The sequence below is a fragment of the Spea bombifrons genome, chromosome 2 (genome assembly GCF_027358695.1).
Source record: "Spea bombifrons isolate aSpeBom1 chromosome 2, aSpeBom1.2.pri, whole genome shotgun sequence".
Lineage (NCBI taxonomy): Eukaryota > Metazoa > Chordata > Amphibia > Anura > Pelobatidae > Spea > Spea bombifrons.
Genome location: NC_071088.1, coordinates 117,518,222 through 117,539,525, shown reverse-complemented (window position 1 = coordinate 117,539,525; position 21,304 = coordinate 117,518,222). Strand labels below are relative to the sequence as shown.

At 40.4% G+C, this 21,304-nt stretch overlaps 1 protein-coding gene across 1 annotated transcript in view; it reads right to left on the bottom strand.

Moving 5' to 3' along the window:
- The window catches only part of ITGA5 (integrin subunit alpha 5), a 37,270-nt gene extending 16,973 nt beyond the window's left edge, over positions 1 to 20,297 (bottom strand). Inside the window, exons 1-2 of the mRNA XM_053455960.1 lie at positions 20,043 to 20,297; positions 1,865 to 1,995 (exon numbers count right to left, since the gene is read on the bottom strand). Of these exons, the coding sequence (XP_053311935.1) occupies positions 1,865 to 1,995; positions 20,043 to 20,212 (301 nt within the window). The 5' untranslated portion in view covers positions 20,213 to 20,297. The remainder of the gene's footprint in view (positions 1 to 1,864; positions 1,996 to 20,042) is intronic.
- Positions 20,298 to 21,304: the final 1,007 nt, after the last annotated feature.

Genomic DNA, 21,304 nt, shown 5'->3' with positions numbered 1-21,304 from the left:
ATATATGCCAAATATTTAAGTAAATTATTAAGCTATGTGAACCTTAAATAGGTTTAGCATTGCAAGCAACACTAGCAGCCATAACTACAAAGGGTTCTTGTCAGATACAAAAAACAAAACAGCATAACGAGTCATATTTACAAGATTTACACTTTTCCAAACAGCTTTGACAGCAAGTAGAACCTATAATTCACCGAGATCAACGCATCAACATTCTGACAAGCTGAACTGCAGCTGTATCGTCAAATGTAACAACTGGCAACACAGATCAGATAACGTTACGTAGCCGCAAACCTTGCCTACAGGCAACAAAATGATTCCGAGAAAAGTTTTTTGTTTTTTTTTTGTTTTTTCCCCACACTTCAAAAGTGTCGTTTGTTGAGGTCACCTTCTAACAGTTTTTAACCCCTTAGTTCCCCTATAGACGTACCGGGACGTCCAAAAAACGCCCACAAAGAAACCCCTATGGACGTCCCGGTACGTCCAGCCTTTCGTGCAGCGCCAGGGACATATCCCTGCCGCTGCACGGGAGACCAGGCTGTCGTTTGACAGCCTGGACTCCCCCCTGGCAGCAGAAGCCGGCATTGCCGGCTTTCTGCTGCCCGATCTCCCGTAACAGCTTCCGGCATGAAAGCCGGTAAGCTGTTACAGTTGAAAGTGCCCGATCGCGCAGTTGCAAACGCGCGATCGGGCATTCCCTTCCGGGTTACGTCACTGCTGACGTAACCCGGAAGGTCATCGGAGGACAGGATATCCCCTGCGGGGATATCCTGCCCTCCGATGAGGCACAGAGACGCTGCGATCTCTATGCAGGTCTGTGAGGACCTGCATAGAGATCACAGTGTGATCGGTGCAGGGGGATCGCGGGGAGGGGAGTGAGAAACCATCTCTCACTCCCCCTCCCGTCCTGAAACGGAAAAGCTGAAAAAAAAAAAAAGTTAATGCATTTAAAAAATAATATTAAATAAATCATTAAAATATTAATATAAATACAAAAAAAAATTATAATGTGGGCTGTGATGTCATTGTGACATCACTGGCATGTTCAGGAGGTCCCTAGGAGGACCTCCAACCATTACTGTGTAAAAATAATATATAAAAAAAGATAAAAAAATTATTAAAAAACCTTACTTCCCACTGCCCTAGCATAACATCTAGCCAGTATAACCCTCCTGCCCCCATTCACAACCCCCAAACCCGTTAAGCCATAGGCATAAAAATTATACAAAATTGTACACCTAATAGAACGCTCCCTGGTGCTGGGAAAGTCTGGAAAATCTATATAAATTAGGTATTTCTGAAATCAGGACACCTGAATTAATAAACTTGGAGGGGATTTTCCATCACTTTACCTAATTTTGTGAGGATTCAGAGGGAAAATGTAAAAAAAAATTAGTTTAATTTTCTAATCTTCGCTAGTTTTTACTAAATTTCTCATTCTAAATTTCCAGCTAATCATCCAACAATGGTATCAAATGAAAGCTCTATCTCTCCTTGAAAAAACGATATATAGTTTATATGGGTACACTATTCACAGGAAAAGAGAATCATCGCTAAACCGACATACCCCAAAAATGGCAAAATTGCTCTGGGCTTTGAGGTACCAAAAACCCCTGGGATTGAAGGGGTTAACAAGTCTGCTAGCAGGACAATAATGCACAACCATCACTTCATATAAGATCACTTCATGTAAAGATAGTTAGAACAGCAAACAAGCTTCACAATACCAACTGTGGAATTGCTCAGCTGATGTCCCTACAATATTTCCTTGCCCTCAAGATGACATAAAAGTGTTCAATGACAGGTGTCCTTAGGAGTGCCATTACCCTAATGATCATCTACCAGCACTTTATAGTACACATACCTTTTGAATCAAACTCTATGACTGAGCAGTTGCGGTCATCGTTCTGCCAGGGGCAATAGTACACAGCCCCGCCTTCTAGCACATCAGGTTGACTGGTGTTTGACTTGGGTGCCCCAACCAAGATACTGACACTGTGAACAAAAAAAAAAATTAAAATTTAGAGACACTGAGGCAGGAGTAATGAATTACAGTACTCCGCAAACCTATAGTACAGTCTACTGCTAGGAACCATAAGGCATCCATGTACCGAAGATAAATAAAACCTATAGATAATTACTTTATCCTAGAAATATACCCCTACATTCACACCCAGGAATAAATTGTATTACATTTTAGGATGTTGACCAACAACAAAAACCAAACCCAACTTAATATCACACAGCTGGAAGGAAAACGTGAACCCAGACCAACATCCTCCCAGGTATAATATGAGTAGGAAGAAAATAGAGTAATATATAGCAATGAGCTAGCAGGTAGGGTAGAAAATTGTCCTATACCTTAGTACAGCCTGCCACATGGTTTCGGTATAAGGTATACAAAGAAACTGACTTTAGTGGGTTTTTGTTTTGTTTTTATATAACACACACTTTATGCATTTGCCACATTCCTCACGTTCCTACCCAGCACCCAAATTTCAGTCTATCATAAGCAACAGGTAATGTGCGGCACAGGTGGGGAGAACAGAACAGATGAAGAGAAATCTAGGACCTTATTGGCAATAAAAAGCACTCCCGCAAGCTAATTGCCTCTTTGTTACACATAGTTTATTACGCAACAAGGTTTGTTTGATGAGAACCCAGGTGTTCAAGTCAGCATGCATACCACCTCCCACACTGCATGGCAGATAAAACACAAGTCTATTATGTCTTAGAAAGAAAGTAGCCACAGGTGCACCGAGCATCACAGCATATGTGCGTACTACAACTTCCCTTATGGCTGGATACATCTTACATAGAGGAAGATTTAGAGTTAATGACCAGCTGTAGAACTTATATTCAACGCCAATTTAAATATAGATGTGTATACTCCTAATGCTAGTCAACCAATTGGGAAGTCATTAGCATGCAGCTTAGTGAATCAGGGCTCTAACAGGGAATGACCCCATGAAGCCATGTTTTACTATACATCAGAGTTCTATAGCAGGAAGAGCTATAGGAAGAATGATAGAAAAGTTTCCGCCAAGTTTGCATGCAAAAAATGCCTTTAAGACCAAGTATTCATCGACATGAATTCTTTAAAAATCAGGACATATATCAATCAACTTGTGGAAGGAGATATCATCCTAGGCCACCCCGCTCTGTGGGAAATGGCCAAAACTTCCTGTTTCCCCTGTAGTCTCGGGGCATTTTTAAGCAATTGCATCAGCATAGCAACATGGACATCCTTCCCTTGCTCTGTTTTCAGGCTCTTCACCATGGTGATGTCTGGAAGGCAACACATTGTATTTTGAAAGATGACAGCTTACTAACGGGATAGAAGTTAGTAATGCATTGTTCTCCTATGGTCCCAAACAGCAGTTCCAACAGAAAAGCAGGAAATAGCGGCATTATCCTATGGCGGGTGCCTGGCTTGTAACCCTGGTCTCCGGAAGGAGGTGCGGGAGGGGACAATCCTCCACCCAAACATACCAATGCATAGAACTCATGCAATGGCTGGAGAACAAAAACTATGTCACATCCAAGCTAACCATATATGTCTGATGCCTTCATAAACCTGGAAACTGCAAGCAGAATGCTTGCTCACATTGGAATCCCGTCTTCTTTCACAGACGTTGTCTTGCCAAACCCCTGGCTATTCCCCGAGTAGTTGAAAGGAAAGAACTGTAAGATCTGTCAGACACATGTATCTGCTTAAATAAAATTAAGATGGTGGGTTAAGCATTTAACTTTTTTCTTCCCAAAATAATGTAGTAGCAGTAAAGTTATTGTAGCTGGAAGGATAAAACCAGTAAGGGACAAAAATAATAGAAATAAAAAATTTATATTACAGGGTCAACTACTTTCTCTGCATAACTAAATACACACACACACACCTACCTACTACACTGTATTGATCCTCTAATATGTTTGAAAGACTTGTGGGTTTTCAGATGGCCAGATTTTTTTCTGCTATTATAGCATGTACCAAAGAGGTATAATTGCTTAATTATGTTAGCAATAATCCTTGCTAATTGTACCTATTGTATGAACTACTATTAAATTGTACATATACTGATGCTAGGTAAGTTGACCCAACAGGTCCCAATGTGCTATATGGGCATCCTTGTAAAAATTGCATTATGCTTTTGTACTGTTACCAGTAACAATTCACAAATACTATTCTCTAGCATTCCAACATTTATTTCACTTTGTAGTTATTAGACCCTTGCCCATTGGATGAACTCTCATGATTGTAAGCTTCCAGACAGGGTCCCATTCTCCTAATGTATTGCTTTGTCTTAGTCTCTGTCCTGTTTGGTCATACCCCTTGAATATATGTATTATACGAAGCGCTGCGTAAATTGTTGGCGCCATAAAAAAAAATAAAACAAACAACAACTTTACAATCTGAATTAAAATCTCATTTCATGTACCTCTGTCGTGTATTTATATCTGTATTAAATAACCCACCCTAATAAATCAGGAAACATGAAAACCATGCAGAAGATCCATGGTACCCAGCTGTGTCTTGTTTGTGTGTTTTACTGCCGTTCCATTTTCCATACATACCTTCACTTCCTGCATTCCTCTATAGCCTTTCATCTACCCCACTGTGTAACACATGTGCAACCCGCCTGCCTCTTTCATATAACTGTCAGTAAGTCACACAGCTTCAGGTTTCTGAAGAGGCCGTCCTCTGGGGTCAGAGAGACCCATCATTAATGCATCACTAGGTTACATTCGATTAGTGGAGTCTAACCATAAGGTGTACTGAAAGATCTATAGAAAACGCCTTCCAAAACGGACATGAGGCACCAGAAAAGGTTTTCACTTAGACCCTTGGCATGCATATGGACAAAGAAATGATGAGCAACAGATCCTAAGATAGACAGGCAGAGTTGTGGTACTGGCAAGAGAGTTTCCAAGTTACCAATAAAAAAAAAAAAATAGAAAGCAACCTATGAGAAGGTATATTAAAACATTAAGCCAATCACTTGCAAGTTTGGGTAAATTATATATTTAAAAATTACTAAACGTTCAGATCTTTAAGACATTCCAAGACAGTGGAGACATTGGGTTTATACCATGCAATTTGATGTTGGGGGAAAAAAAAGCCTTAAGAACCTGGCACTTGTGGTCTTACCACAAATGTAATGGCATAAAAGAAACTCTTTAATCCTTTTAGAAGTCAAAATCTTAGCTACAACTAATAATTATCTATTATGGGCTTCAATTATTAGCAAATATGTAATAAGTAAATATCTTTGGTGAGTTTACACACACTGATTATAACACACACACACACACTGAATATATGCATTTTTAAGAAGCGCTGTGTAAATTGTTGGCGCTATATAAAAAAAGATAATCTCCTTGGTAAATAGTATGACAGAACCCCCCCCCCAAGCAATATAGGTTAAAGGCATACAACCACCACAACATTCAATCCAGTCTTCTGATTGTCTCACGTTCAACAACTAGAATTGCTTTCATAAAGGAGGAGTATAATGCTTCTTACAATGAAGTTTATTTAACTCATTATGAACCAACTAGGTCTAGAGACCGTAAGAAAAGGCTCAACTTAACCCAGGCTTTGACTTCTAAAAGAGGGAAGAGGGTCTATGGATATACCACTACTTCACTGGCTCCTGCTTGGTTTCTTGATTCCATACAAAAAAAATTTCACGAGAAAGAGAAACGCGTCAGGGTAGATCCTCTATCACATATAGTGAAACACAAGCAATGCAAAAAGCTGGCAAAATGTTAATCTGATAATAAGAATGCAGGTTAATATTAAGATCCTCTCATAGCTAGCAGCATTATGAACGCCGAGCTGAGCACTATGCTGCAGGATACTTTCGCAGTGACCGAGTTAAAGTCTTAGTAATAAAAATATATTTGGCTGGGAATGCTGCCAAAAGCACGGCACATGGCCAATCTACACAGAATAGAGAGAGATCCCTGTCAGGGGTGCCCAGGCCCGCAACACAGGCAAAATAAAACCCCATGTCAGAACTCTAAGCACCTCTCACTGAAAATGTTCATGAAAGTTGAGGTGCAAGGCGCTAACCAGAGCTAGACGCCCATGATATTGTACCTTCCTGGCACAACCACGTTGGGGTCCTTGTTTTCGTTATTATAGCTGCTCATGCCAACACACATACTAAGATGTTACGGCTCATGCCGCATTAAATAAGGTCTGTGCTAAGAGGACTTTGCACGCTAATCTCAATTAAAATTTCACATACATCCTACAAACAAAAAGGTCTACCCGTGTTCCCATGGAAAAGATATCAAAAAACGTTAAAGCTTCTTTAAATCAGGTCAAAGATGTGGGTTAATCAACTATATTTAATATGGCACCCAAGGTCAAAGGCTTCTATCATCTTTTACTTAGCAAGTTTCACACAAAGAACACACAAAGTCTCAATAAAAAATGTTCTGTACTCTGACCCATCCTCAAATTTTTATTAGTGATATTGCAGAAGGACTTTATGGTAAGGCATGTCTTGTTGCTGAAAAATATTTAATGTTCTTAGAGGGATAAGCCAAATGGCAAACTGGTTTAGGTAAACTGGAAACATGATCAGAGCTGTGGGAACTGATGTTTAATGTGGATAAATGCAAGATAATGCACCTGGGGCATAAACACCCAAGGGCAGAGTGTAGAAAATTTAATACAGTCAGAACCTCTACATTTGAGGAAAGGGATTTAGGGGTGATTATTTCAGAGGATTTAAAGGTAGGCAGACAATGCAATAGAGCAGCAGGTAATGCTAGCAGAATGCTTGGTTGTATAGCGAGAGGTATTAGCAGTAGAAAGAGGGAATTGCTCATGCCGTTGTACAGATCACTGGTGAGACCTCACTTGGAGTATTGTGTACAGTACTGGAGACCGGATCTCCAGAACGATATAGATATGTTGGAGAAAGTTCAGAGAAGGACTACTAAAAGGAAATATTACTTTACTGAAAGGGTAGTGGCTGCATGGAATGGCCATTAAGCAGAAGTGGTCAATATTAATACAGTGAAGGCATTTAAGCGAGCATGGTGTAGGTAAAAGGCTAAGCTAGATGTAAGAGAAGGCCAGGGACCAAGGAAAACATTCAGAGTTTGGGAAGACTAGATGGGCCAAATTGTTCTTATCTGCCGTCACTTTCTATGTTTCTAGAGCCTTGCACAAAGCAGTTTTTTGTGTTATGAGTGCTGCACATTATGAGCTGAATATCAGATGTGAGATAATACGGATACATTTTGTTCTATCCATCCTTACACTTTGAGTGATCAGTATCAGAGGACTTTCTGCTCACCAACTAATGTAAAGTGACAGTTATATTAATGCTTGCTTGTTTTTTTCTCTTTCCTTTTTGCAGCAAACATTCCCGTCCATAGGTCACCTGGGGACAGACAGCATTGCAGGAGCAAAAGAGAGGAATTTGGACCCTGTTAAAAGGAGGGATTACAGAGGAGAACCTCGTTAGCTTGTTCACATTTCTCGGCACCCATCCCTATGAAGCTGCTCTCCAGCCAACATGAACACGTTATCAGCCCTTCGTGTCATAGCCACAAACAACAAGCTCTGGGCCAAACCACTAATTCTGCCGGGGCTTCCTACAGCTGTTCCCTGACCAAAGAGATACTCGAGCGGGAGCGCCAAGATGACCAAACTGAAAACTGGTGCTGTCAAAATAAGTTACATTTGGTGTAGGCTTTTTTTTCCCTAAACATATGAAAACAGAGTTTTACATATGTTTTAATCTAAACATAGATTCACCCATTACGTAACTATGCGTAATGGGTGAATCTGCGCATGTACATGTCATAACTTATTTCTGCCCCACTTAGTCATGGGACAATTTTTACCCCCAATCCTTTCAACACCGTTCCCTGTGCACACAATGTGCCCCTTTCATCCAACTGTTTTCCTTGTTACCATGGCAACCACAACATAAAAATTGTTCTTTAATTGGTTCCCTACCCAGATTCCAAAGAAAACAGGCAGCACAGGTCACATGTACACAGCTGGCCTACAGGGTGTGAAGTGGGGGTGGGTGGCACTGCGCTCATCGCAGAACCCCTAGCATTCCAGGAAACACATGGCGGCTGCGCTACACAATGTTGTGCAGGTATTAGCAACCCTGGACTACAAGTCCCATCATGCTCTGCCTACTGCAATGGCAACAACAAACGGGAAAGCAGAATGATAAGGCTGGCAGCAGCGGTTAAGACGTACGTTCATCCAGAACGTAACGGGAACAGCAACTGGAAGGTTTTTTTGTTTTTACGCAACATCTCTAGTGAAGAAGAGACAGACAACGGTTTTTAGGCATAGCTTGTAACATATGATAAAGGATAAGAAGGCAAATGGTAAATATTACAATAGATAGAGGGGGGAAAAAAACTTCATACTTCAAGTTAAGTGCAGACTGCCTGTTAGAGTATTTTATTTAAGTGCTCGTCCATCACATCAGGTCACAACATTAACCCATCCATTTTTAGTGATAGTCTACACTTACACACAGGGCTTGGTGATCTTGCTATTCAAGAAAAGTAATTGAATAGGTTTTGAGGACATTTTATATTCCCACCCATGTTACTGGATTATATTCTACCCTGGGGCGTGTTTGCTTTTAACTAGAAAACAATTACCTGTTGGAACTGCTAAAAGCTGTAATCAGCTGGCTGCAAACCAAGAGGGCAACTCTAGGTCTACAAGTTAACTAATAGATTCAATTAACATTTTATAAAAGTATCACTTTACAGTGAAACAATAAAATGTCTAGCTGGAACAGAGCTTAACCCTTTCATACACACCAAAAAGCTCCAACAATGTTATAGAGTCTTTATAAACTAATTTCAGACTTACAATATCTTTTGGAATCAGCTCATGAACAAAAGTGTTTGTGAGACATTCTAAAAGCTCAATGAATCTGACTCCAAGAAGGTCACTAACACTTTGGGCCAACTCTAAGCATCACTGATCAGATTTAACTATAACAGAATATTACATTTTCTACACAGATTAACTTCTTATTCAGACAGACAGTCATATCTAGTTATAGCGAGCTGTTATACTTATTGGCCATTTTGAAATGCCAAGTTATATTGTACACATCATTTTTCCAGCAAGAATTATCTAACTCAACAGAGCCTAACTGGAATGTGGAACTCCAATCTCTGGTGCTTCACACTGGCCAAATTTTGGAGCCAGTCCAGTTGGCCATTTCAACAAGCGCTATATTAAACAATTATGTACATTTTTTTGACTGCTTAGTGGACACAAGTTCCACGTGACATAGGGATATCTTAGTGTCGACAGCAGTTAAGAGAAAGACTTCCATGTGGCACAACAGAAAGGAAATTTCATGTGATAAAAAGGACAACACAAACACAGTTAAGGAAACTTAGATGATTGGCAGTGCTGGTTCAGAAATAATGTTTGATAAAAAAAAAAAAAAAGTTTTAATATGCTTGTTTCAACTTATTTAGCCAATAGAGACATTTTTGCCAGTGGGGACATTATAATACGTAGGAGAACCAGAATGCGTTTAAAGACTGTGGAAGTTTGTCCGACAGACCATAACCTTTTGAACACCCAGTTGGCACCATTATTTTTTAACCTATTAGAGATGTCATTGAGATACTAATTTTAGATCAAGGGCAAGTCAAGACACTAAGTGACAGATGTACTCCAACAGCAAAAAAGGATTGACCTCTACACAGTAGAGCATTTCATCTGTAGCGTCCATCCACCCATTGAGAAAATCCACAATTAGGATTTTATTTGCACAATCATATCAGACGTTTACGAAGCAATGACGCAAGTGTGGCCAGACCCTAATGAATACGGGTTAAAAGACTCCGTCAAAAAAACAAACAATTGAACATCATGAACAATAATGCAATCATTTAACGGAAAAACACCACACAAAGGAATTTCCTTGTGCAGAATAAGGAGGTAAAACTTTAGAATGGAATCTAATTATTAAGGGAATGATTAACCAGTGTTGTCTCCAGCTCAAATTCAGCAATGGGACACCAAGAAAAGAAAAAAAAACTCCTAATTCCTGAAAGTAATTACAACAAACAAAGCAACAGGTGTGACAGATGCAGACCTACAGCATTGTGAGGAACGGTCTGCAAACCATTCCATGGTAAGGGGCTCACTGTTAGAAAGAAATTGAAGGTCATCCATTTTATGCAGCGCTGTAGGCAATGGGATTTTAAAAGCTTCTTGGGTCGTTTGTTGGTCTACAAGAAAGTCTAACTAGATAGTGCTTTTAGTACATCTGTACATCACAAACAACCACTCTGTACATAATTACCAAACAGCAACGCAGAATATGTTGTCACATTTATAAGCAAGATTCTTAATAGAGCATGTTTAAAGCTTTTTCTAAGCGTAGAAAAAAAAAAAAACGCCTGGTTTTAATCTATTGTATAAAATAAAACAGCTTTGAAAAAAAAAAAAAAAAAAAAAAAAAAAAAAAAAAAAAAAAAAAAGCTGTTTTCTACCCAGGGAGATCTACCGGTGAAGGGAAAGTTACCCAAACTTGTTAATCAGGTAGAGTGCTGGCTGGAATTTTGTCCCCACATTACATCCTGTCATTATATCACAGGAAGTCCTCAATGCCGGAGCTGAGAAAAACATGAACAGGAAGAGCCGCGACTCTCTCACCGCCATGCCGGTTAGTTTTTCCAATACAAGTAACACTTATTATGGTCCAATGTTTCCTTTTCATGTAAGCAGCCCTTCTGCTGCTTCCCTACCCAATAGCAGGGGGACAGTGACCCTGTCCATGAGGCCTGGGCTTCTCTAGTCAAAAACATAAGGATGACCATGCTCATGCCCGACATGTTATACTCATAGATGTGCAGTAATTGTGCTGTACAGTAGCAGCGGTGGACACCATTTCTAAACTCTTAAGGTCCATTAAGGTGCTAACATTCACATCTTGGCCATCATGTGCACATATATTAGAGTTTACAGGAGGAAAACAAGCGTGAGTACATGTCATGAAGTCATACTTTATTTAGAACATCAAGGTTTCCAAAATACCACCAATAAAGAATTACTTTGCTGTGTTGGGACTGTTCTATGGCAACCTTTTCCAAACCATTCAGGATAGTCTTGGTCCTTGGCTATTTTATGGTTAGAAAGTGAAATTAAGCTGTAAACAGTTTCACAGGTACTTTATTTTTGCTGGTTTAATGTATGTATATTAAAAGGTAATTGTAAAGTGCTTTAACATAAAAGCACTGCTCAGGAAGCTGCCTGGGACACTAGAACCATAAAACATCTCCAAAACCATTATATGCTTGACAAAGGACAAGCTACATGTTTCAATAACGGAGTTCGCCCATGGAAAAATCAGCGACTTTTTGCAATATTGTGAGAAGGTTCCTCAGAAGTTGAAGAAAATCCCAGCATGTCGAATAATATGCATTTACAGTTGTATTTAAACCCCTTAAGGACAATTGAAAACAATGCATTTTGAGCCCGTACATGAAAGGGCTTTGTCATTAAGGGGCTAAAGACAGGTAAACAGACAAAAACGGGTACTCACATAAGGAGCTGCCTAGGGCATTTTATACTTTGTGGCCTCATATAGATCTTCATTGATCCTGTAGACCAGAGAGGCAAGTGTTTAAAAGTATAAATTCTCCATGATTCCCAGCTGTTCCAGAGAATTATGGGAGTTGTGCTTCAAACAGCCAAAGTTCTGCCTTTTAGGAAGAGCTACCGGTATCTTCCCCCCTCTATGTTTAGCTGGATGCTATGTATACCCAGTTGGTATAATCATACCTGGGAACTCTCAGGGTTTGACACAGAGCCTCAGGGTTTTTGCTTTAATCTCAGGGTCACGGTCTGGATCTGATTCATCCATGCTACAAATTGACCTGATGACAACGAAGATTCCTAATTGACGTTTTAGCAATAGCATGTCATGATTGATATATCTCTTTGAATGCATGTTACTCAATTAAATGTATCTTTAAATAATGAGAAGTCAATGTTACCATGAGAACAGGTACTGGCATTATTGGGTTAACACATTTGATGAGTTGGTACTTAGAACCTGACTGTTTAAAGGTTAATATCTAAAGAGTATCAGGGTCGGGTCAGTTCATTTAGAAGGTTTTCAGATATGGGTATAATGGTAGCAGTTTAGCCTCATGACAATGAATTTTGAAGGGAAAGCACCCGAGCTGGCACTGCATAACACATCAGACGGCAGAAGATCACAGATATCGGGTCTCCATAACCAAAAGTGAATTGAGTTCACACCACAACTTTCCTAATAACTCTACAAACACCCACTTCAGTCAACAAACCTAAATGAGCTCTTTCTAAAGACATTTGTTGTTTTAAAAATATATATTTGTCCCCGTACTTTACTTCAGCAAGGTTAAGTGTTTAATGACACACTGAACCAAACGGAAAGCAGTCACGAACCCCTAAAGCCAATAAGTCATTTGGAAAGATCCCACCTGCCAATATCATGGGGGCATTGTTTCCTTGTCAGCTGGACGGGTTCTCTCATCTTGATTGACAGCACCATTAGTAACCAGTCTTTTAAAAAGTGAAATTAAAACCTTTTCCACTCTTGGCAGGTAGATACGCAATTCATTTTACATGCCTTTGTTGTAACCTGATTAGAGACCTTTGAGTTCCCCTGCTTGATTAAAACTATCCGTAAGCAAAAATAGATCCCCGCGGGATGCATTAAAAACAAAGATATACAGATTGTACAGTGAATAATGTAGGCAAAGAAACAATGAAAGGGTTACAGTAAGACAATAAGTCAATTGCACTCGGACACCTTACTGTCTAACCACAAAAGAAGCCAATTAGCTCTGCGGACAGACCAGGATCAAATTGAGCTTGTCTCGCCAATACAATTTTAAATACTATTTTCGGTTGTATGCTTCGAATTATGGCACTCCAGAGATTCCATGGTTCTACATTTTATTTTTATTATTTTTTTAAATTTTTTTTTTTTTTTTTTACAAGAGTTGCCAAGCTTTAAGGTGATAATGCTGTCTTATTAAACCAGATGCATATGTTGGGCCATGTATTTTTAAGCTTTGCCAAACTCTAGTGCCTTGTGATCAAGCAACCCAGCATTTGTTACAGGATGTTGAAGCACATCCATTAGAACCACAACATTTTATACTGGGACTTTGTCCAAATGTAGGCCACCTTAGGAAGCACAAGAGGTGTTCTAAACGCAAGTCTTCCTTCTGGCAAAAGAGGTTTAAAAAAAAAAGTAAAAAAAATAATAAAGGGGGGGGTGGTATTTAAACCACTTTATCCACTATTCGCTTTACATTTTTAGGGCATCTCTTTTAATGTCCATGCTGCAACAATATGGAAGCAAGACTGATATATTTTAAATATTCCAAATAATATAAGCCAGCGTTTCTGAACATTGTGTTTATTGCCCAAATCTTGTACAATTTACTCCCCCCCCCTCTGTTTCTTTGATATATGATGCACATACCAGATAAGAATAGATTTTGATGAGTGCTTCTTCCAAAAGGGGCGAGGCTGATTTTTGGATTACATTTATTTAATAATGCTTGTGTCAAATTCTGTTATACATTATAAACACATTTGTGAAGGCATCATTATAAAAAGGAAGTGTTTATTTGTTCCCATCCATTCCATTATCTTTCTCAGCAAACAATTGGAACGGTGGGGACAGAGTGTCTGCCTTATATGTCTGCTACAAATTTGTTGATCATAATTAAACTATGGTCATAGCTTTTTGCCACGGGATCATTAGATTTGTAAAGCTCTGTCCTATGCCATCTTAAATGGTGGTGGTCATTAAGGAAACCAAAAAAGTTATGATTTGCCACTCTTGGTAATAAAATGTTAACATACTGTTTATTTAATGACGATATTATAAAAGGAACCACAAGGATCAACAAGTGGGAGTTTTTTCTCCTTAAAAACGCTAAAGGTTCACAAGAGACACGATTAGTAATTAGTTGCAGTTGTGGGGTTTTTGTTCCCAGTTTTCTGGCTGATGACATGAAAGTGTGAGTAATAATCCACAGAAAATTTCCCTAGCCTTCAAATGGTATGAAGATTTGGTTTATGAACATTCTTTACATGTACAATATGTTTAACTGCACGTTCATACACAACCAGAAAGGCCAAAGTAACAGGGCTCACAGCAAGGGTGGCCAACCTGGTACCACACAGCTGTATAAAAGCAAACTCATCATCCAGGCGGTGAAATCGTCACACCCTACTAGAGGAAAGACTATTTACTCTACCCAGTGGAACACAACAGATTGGCATGCTTTTTGCCATACTATATTTACCTGTAGCTTGAATACCCATTAAACTAAACCTTTACAACATTTTGAACAGCAAACATGACATATTCCAATTAAAAAAAGGGAGTATGCTTTGAATTGCATTGTACCATACAGAATTCCATATAAATTGAAATTTGCCAGCTACACATTCAATTAGCATGTTAAGGAATGATAGTTAAAGGGGTTAACACTACTGAAAAAGTCATCACCCGTTATCCGTTGTATAGATCTTTGGCACAGACCTGAATCACAAGTGTTAGCCAGAAACAGAGATATAATATTCACATACGGCTTGATTCGGATATAAATTTCCTATGCAACAAATTACTGTTAGAATGTCCTCCTTAAGTATCCAGAACATGTTACTTCAACCAAAAACCTTCTGTAAAAATATAAATGTATATTTTTTTGTGTTGTCTGGTATACACACAGGGCACCACAAAACAGAACCATCTCAAAAGACCAAAAAAAAGCTTTAGTTGTGTGGATGTAATGAGCGCCTTTCAAGTCCTCCGTGATAGATTCCAGAAACTATTCATAGAAGCCCAGAACCGGCAGCTTTTACACAAGGAAAAGAGTTCTAGGAATGGTCTGACTTTGGAACAAGATTCCAGATCTTTATACCAGCGATGCTCTTTTGTTTTGACCATTATTCTGTGAACTACGGGATTGAGTGTATTATTGTTGGTTGTAAAAATATTGTCCAAATGCCAACGCTCGCTGCGTTTCATTAGTTATGGCAACAGTGGCTTATAGAAACAGAATACCGAGCTAACGGACCGCAGGAATAATCCGCCACGGAGGCAGCTCTCTGTAGAGGGAAATGAGTTAACACAATATACCCCGGTTCTGATAAGGCAATTCTTTGCACTGGAATGGCTCCCTAAATCAAAATTATAGCCAAGCTATTCTTGGGATGGAAACAGACCAGTAAACATTAACTTATTTCACCCCCGTAAAAAAAAATTTAAGAAATGTTACAGCATGCCTTGACATTAAGAGTCAACGGAGCTCGATAAAGCAGAACAGAATTCTTTCACCAAGCAACAAATGTAATAAAATGCCACCCGTAGCATGTATACACAAATCAACATGGTGGCTTCTGCGTCACCACTAACTGATAAACTAATCAAAGTTCCCACGGCTTGATGCCAGGCAAGGACTGTAACCTGGCCCCAGCTATGATAAGCATTCCAGAACTAAAAAGTGTAACTAATTGCATAGCTAATCAGAACGCTTCCAGCCGTGCACGGAGCCAAAATTCCCACGTGCCGGAGGAAAATAATTCACATTACTCAACATCCACCAGTTTCTAGAGCACTGCCATGGTCACAGAGATGAATCGGGATGAAGCACCTGCTCCGAAATGCTTCCCTAGCAGAGAGCCGACAGCTGCCAAGGGCCAGGAGGGGTTGGGGTGGACGGCTCCAAATTGCTGATACCGCTCACCTGTCGTTCCGTTTCAGGTGATGGGACAGGAAGCTTCATGGGTTGGATTAGAGAGATCCCTACTATAGCCCACACGTGTGTATAATTATACACAGTGGTTCTGTGGTTTTGATTCTACATTCTTTTAATCCGCAGAGGGTAGATTTTCATTAGACAATGTACGTGGTGTATCCAGCTACTAGGAACTACATTTAAAGGGAATTGTAAAGCTGGTTTTGTGAAGACACATCCACTATTACAGCATTCCTCACCTTTCTGAAGGTTGGCGTCTAAGAACTCCCAGCCTTCCTATAGCAATTTAGTAAGGCCTAAATAAAGTGTCACCAGCTCTCTGACCATAACGGTAGGAAGAGAAATGGGGCGACATGTAAAACAGGTGTGTTTCCAAAGAGGAAGAAGTTCTACTTGAACCCTCCACGGTAAAAAACAGACAATTGGATGGAACCCAGTAGGATACACCCAAACACCCATTGGCGGACTTACTTAATCCAGAAGACTGGAAGTTGGGAACTGCAGTAGCACGTCACAAAGCAAGGAACAGGGAAGGCTCAGCCAACTACAGACCAGCAAGTCTTACATCAGTAGTTGGCAAATGGATAAGGCAATGGTTGAGTGACAGGTGGCAGACAGTTGTAGTTAATGGTGTATATTCAGAGAAAGGATCTGTTACTAGTGGGCTACTTCAGGGATCAGTATTGGGACCCGTACTCTTTAATATGACGAACGGTCTTACCGGTAAGGCATGTCATTTTGCAGACGATCCAAAGGTTTGCAACAGACATTCGAGTGCAACAAGTCAAATGGCAAATGATTTAAGTAAATTAGAAGAATGGTCATGAGTGTGGTACCTGCAGTTTAATGTTGATAAATGTAAAATAGGGCACTTCAAATGCCCCACAGCAGAATATAGTATTGGGCACACTGTTCAGCCAGTGACAACGGAAGAGGGAGGATTAGGAGTAATTCTTTCTGATTATTTAAAAAAGGTAAGCAGACAATGCAATAAAGAGCTGGAAAAACTGAGCAGGGTACTGGGTTGTATCTGGAGAGCTATATGGTGAAGCTAAGCTGTAGACTCAAGTCCTTAGTTAAGTGCCGAGTTTGGGTCAACACAGGACTGCTATGAGCAGATCAGACCAAGGATTGAACTAACACAGTAACTAAAATGTTTTATCACGCTCTACAAATCTAAAAAATGTGGACGTTTGTGACGGTTGCCATTTTTTCTTCTTTTGAGCAGTTTTTATATTTTCATCTTTGAACTGCCATTCCACCTCTACTAGAAGAGAAAATCAAGGACAAATGTTATGAGTAATCACCGTGGGGCCCGGGTGGCTAGGTAGGCCTGTCTATAGAGCAGAAATGCAAGCCAACTCTTTCGGGCTCTATAGTCTGCATTTGGGACCCCAAGATCATCATTCCAAGTGAGACCAAAGACAGGGGCTCAAGGGTCTCAAAGGCTCAGAATGAAGATAATTCCAATACGGCTTCCAGTAACTATTTTGTGGGCATGGCTTTGGTAACTCTGATGTATAAACAGCTGTAACTACACAGTTTGACAAGAGACAGAAACCACTCACCTCACTTAGTCTGCCAAACCCCAGTTAAAAAACTTCATCTAAATTAATTCAAATTATCATATGCCCCATGCATTTTTATGAGTGTAGGCTAGACAATGCCAAATATTACAGCTTCAATATAACAAATAGATAAAATAGAGATAAAATCCAAAGTTGACAGACACACACAAATATGGGAAGCGGCCAATAGTCTTTTCTTACCGCATACTTTTGTCTAATCTAATTAGGTGGTGGTGGGGGGGGGGGGGGTCATGAAGCCCTAAAAAATCCCCCTGCTAAGAATGACGTAAATAAGTAGGAAATAAATGAACAACATTCTTAAAACAAGGGTTTCTGGGGACAGCGGGAGTTTCCTTTGCAATGAGAAGAAGTTACTATTGTTATATGAACCAGATTGTATGACACTCCAGCTATCCATATGTGAACAAGAGATTAGAGAAGGATGAAGCTGCTGCAGAACGCCTTTGGATCAAGTCCTAGGCACAAAACAGCAGGAACAAGCAGCTATAAGTCATTATAGCTCAAGATGTATTTAACAACAGTAACCAGAAAGTTATTGTGGCGGAATATCAGATTTTATTGACAAGTCTACTTTATTGTATTTTCTTGTGCCCCCACCCCATCTCAGGACATCTATTTAAATGCATGCCTCGAAAGCTTAAAAAAAAAAAAAAAAAAAAAACACCCAACGAAGGTCTTTGTGTGCCACTCCAGGCCGTCACATTACAAAACCATTACAGTAGCCTTATAAGCCGGATCACTTTATAGGCACATATCGGAAATTTAATGACATAGCTTAGCACGACACGCCAGCAGCAAACCATTCTGCAAACGCTGGCAGGCGTACGTCAATAAGCCATATGCCTGATCATTTACAGGGGTCACACAATGTGTTTATTGTATAAAATTAAAATATATATCAAACTCACATCAAAAAGTGTATTCTATGATAATTTGTTAACTGTGTACAGCGCTACAGAATATGATGGTGCTATACAAGTTAATAAATAACTAATCTTGCATTTAAGCTGCTAGAGACTACAACTCTCCATGCTGAGCCAGTCTGATGATAGTTGTCATGTATGAGCAAACGATAGGAGCCGTTTGTCCCGGTTATAAAGCGGAAAAGTTTTGCAGTTCACTTTTAATGAGAGACTCTGGGATTCCTTCCCTTGCAACGAAAGGAGTTGGACGCAATCCTCAGAACTGCTGAGTGTCCGATTTCAGGAAACTCTGTCCTGTTGAACATTATTACTCACTTTCCTCATGTGAGCTCTGAGCTGCTAGGAAGATGTACTCACATCCTCAGCGGTCGTGCTCTTACGCAGAGGGGCTTATTCACTAAAAGGAGAGCTGTTCTTTTAACGCCCTCGCTTTCCTATACATTACAAAGGAGCACTGCCAAGTTTCTCCAGCAAAGAGGGCATGATATATCGTTCAATGGGTAGGGAGGCAGAAAAGCTCACTTAAATAGCTATACATTGCACAGGGCCTACCAACCATTCCTGCATCGGAAGCTCACTGGGATTGGCCCTTCATAATGTATAATAAAGGAACTGAAACCACAACACTCCCTTTAGTGAACAAACCCATCAGAGGGGACTGATGGAGCGCAGCATTCTGGGACATATAGAGTTAATTGTTGCAGGGGCAAGAGTTAGGTTACCAGCTGAAGATATTTGCATCTGATAGGATTGTTCTTAATTGAAAAGGACTCGGAAGGAAGCAAAACAAGACTTATACATTCATTTAGTTACAGCCTGGGGGTTCCTTATTAATGCATGTAGCTTTAAGTGAACAGAAATCACTCCATTAAACAGAGTTGTTTTTTTGGGGGGGGGGGGGGGGGGGTCCTGGAATTCCCAGCAGCTCCAGATTGAAATCACACAAAGGCAACCCCAATCCCCTAGAGTTAAAGGGAGGAAATACTCCAGATTCAAGCCCTTAACGTGGCTACACCTAAATGCAGCAGGAGTTAGGTCATCACCTGGTAATATCATCCAGATGGAGCACAGGATTCCCTTCCAGACACAAAAGATGTGTGAGAGGGAGAGAGTGTATGTGTGTGTGTGAGTGTGTGTCAGGCTGCCAAACTGTAAAAAGAGGGGATCTAGGAGGGGGTGACTTCCCAAAGAGACAAAAGAACAGACAGAGAACTTGGTTAACTAGAAGACAATGCAGCAGAACAAGGCTCTGGTGTGTGAAGAGTTAACAGCACATGGGAGGGGGGTTAAGCCCAATAACTATAATGGAAAGGTGGGATCCAGGGCTAGGAGTATCAGAATGCAAGCAATGGGGAGGAAGAAAACCGGAGGCAGAGATATAGGAGGGGAAGGGAGTGAATATAACGGAACAGGGAACAGTTTCATGAATAAGCAACAAAAATAATAAACGTTGCATTAACAAAAATAAACAGACTGGCCATTTACGCAACACTGTATCAGCTCCACTAAACACACACAGACAGGAAATGTATAGGCTCTCCAGGAAAGGGTTAATAGTAACAAGAGTTCCAGATTCCCAATTCCACTACTTTTCACAGTCATCATCCAAAGGGGGGGCAGGAGGATGCGAACACACAGCCATCACATGGAAGAGGGCGAGAAGCGGCTCCCGAACTGCCTCCGCCTGGGGTATATACAGGACATGCCCCCGCACTGCTCCCCGGGCACTCACCTCTGCGAATCCGGGAGGTAGAAATCCACTGAGAAGCCAAACAAGCTGCCGTCCGGTCCAGAGTACTCCGCGGGCTGCTCCACAGCCAGATTAAATCCACGCACCGGGCTCAGGCTGATGAGCAGAGCGCAAGTCACCAGCACGGAGCAGCGCTCTTTGGAGGACTGCATGATATCTGCTCTGGAGTGATTCGCTTTCCTACAGCAGAAGTTGGGACCATGTGAAGGGGGATCCGCTAATGTGCCAACTGACTTTCAAGAACCGAACACTACTCCAGTGGAGAAGAGGTCCCTCCTAAAATTAGCTACAGGGTGTTCCCTGCAAAGGGGCGTGGTCACAGCAGGCTGCGGCCCCGCCCACGTTTTTGTTCAATGAACAGAGCTGCGCTGTATGGCTTTAATTAGCTTTAGCTCTGTTCTAGGCTGTGTTTCTTGCACTCCCTCATTTTGCATCCATGGAGCCAGACTCTCCCCCCCTCTACTTTTCACTCATTTAGGAGGCTTAATGCAATTATTTGAAACCTCTTTTGTTAGTGTAGGTAAACTGTTAATTGAATCTTGTATGAGTGGAAGCTAAACTGATTTAAACATCAAAGACCCAGGGGCAGTGAGGGAAGAGGGGGGGGGTTAAAACTATGCTAAGTGGTAGAATAAATATTAAGCCTAACAACCCTAACAGAATAAAAATTAATTAATTGAGTAACCGACTGCTCAGGATGAACAGCGTCATTGATTTATTGACTGATTTATATAGCGCCATAATATTAAGCAGCGCTGTACAATGGGTACACAGGACATAACAAGCAGTGCATCTCATAATATGGAGACAAAAGGTTAGGAGGGTCCTGCTCAAAGGTGCTTACAAAAATGGACAGCAGGGTTTCTTTTTAGAAGAGGACACGTGAAAAGTAAATATCGCTACTACAATGGGGTTATTTCAAATGACAATTGTGTGCACAGTGGGACATTTGTCTTATTACCATAGCAACCAATGTAATGGGCCTGTTGGTTGTACTATTTGAATTTTGCACCAGAATTATTAAATTGTCTAACTGCTACGCATTTTATAAAGATGTAAGAGCAAAAAAATCTGTCTATATTATACATCCACTATAATGTAACCCAAAATATGTTTGCGCAATATATCAATATCTATATACTACCCCTGCCCCAAAAAGCTAGTGTACAGATTAACCCAGAGCAGGCTTTGTTGTCCTAGCAAGAAGGTTAATGTAATTTTGTTAAAAGGACACTCCAGCTATC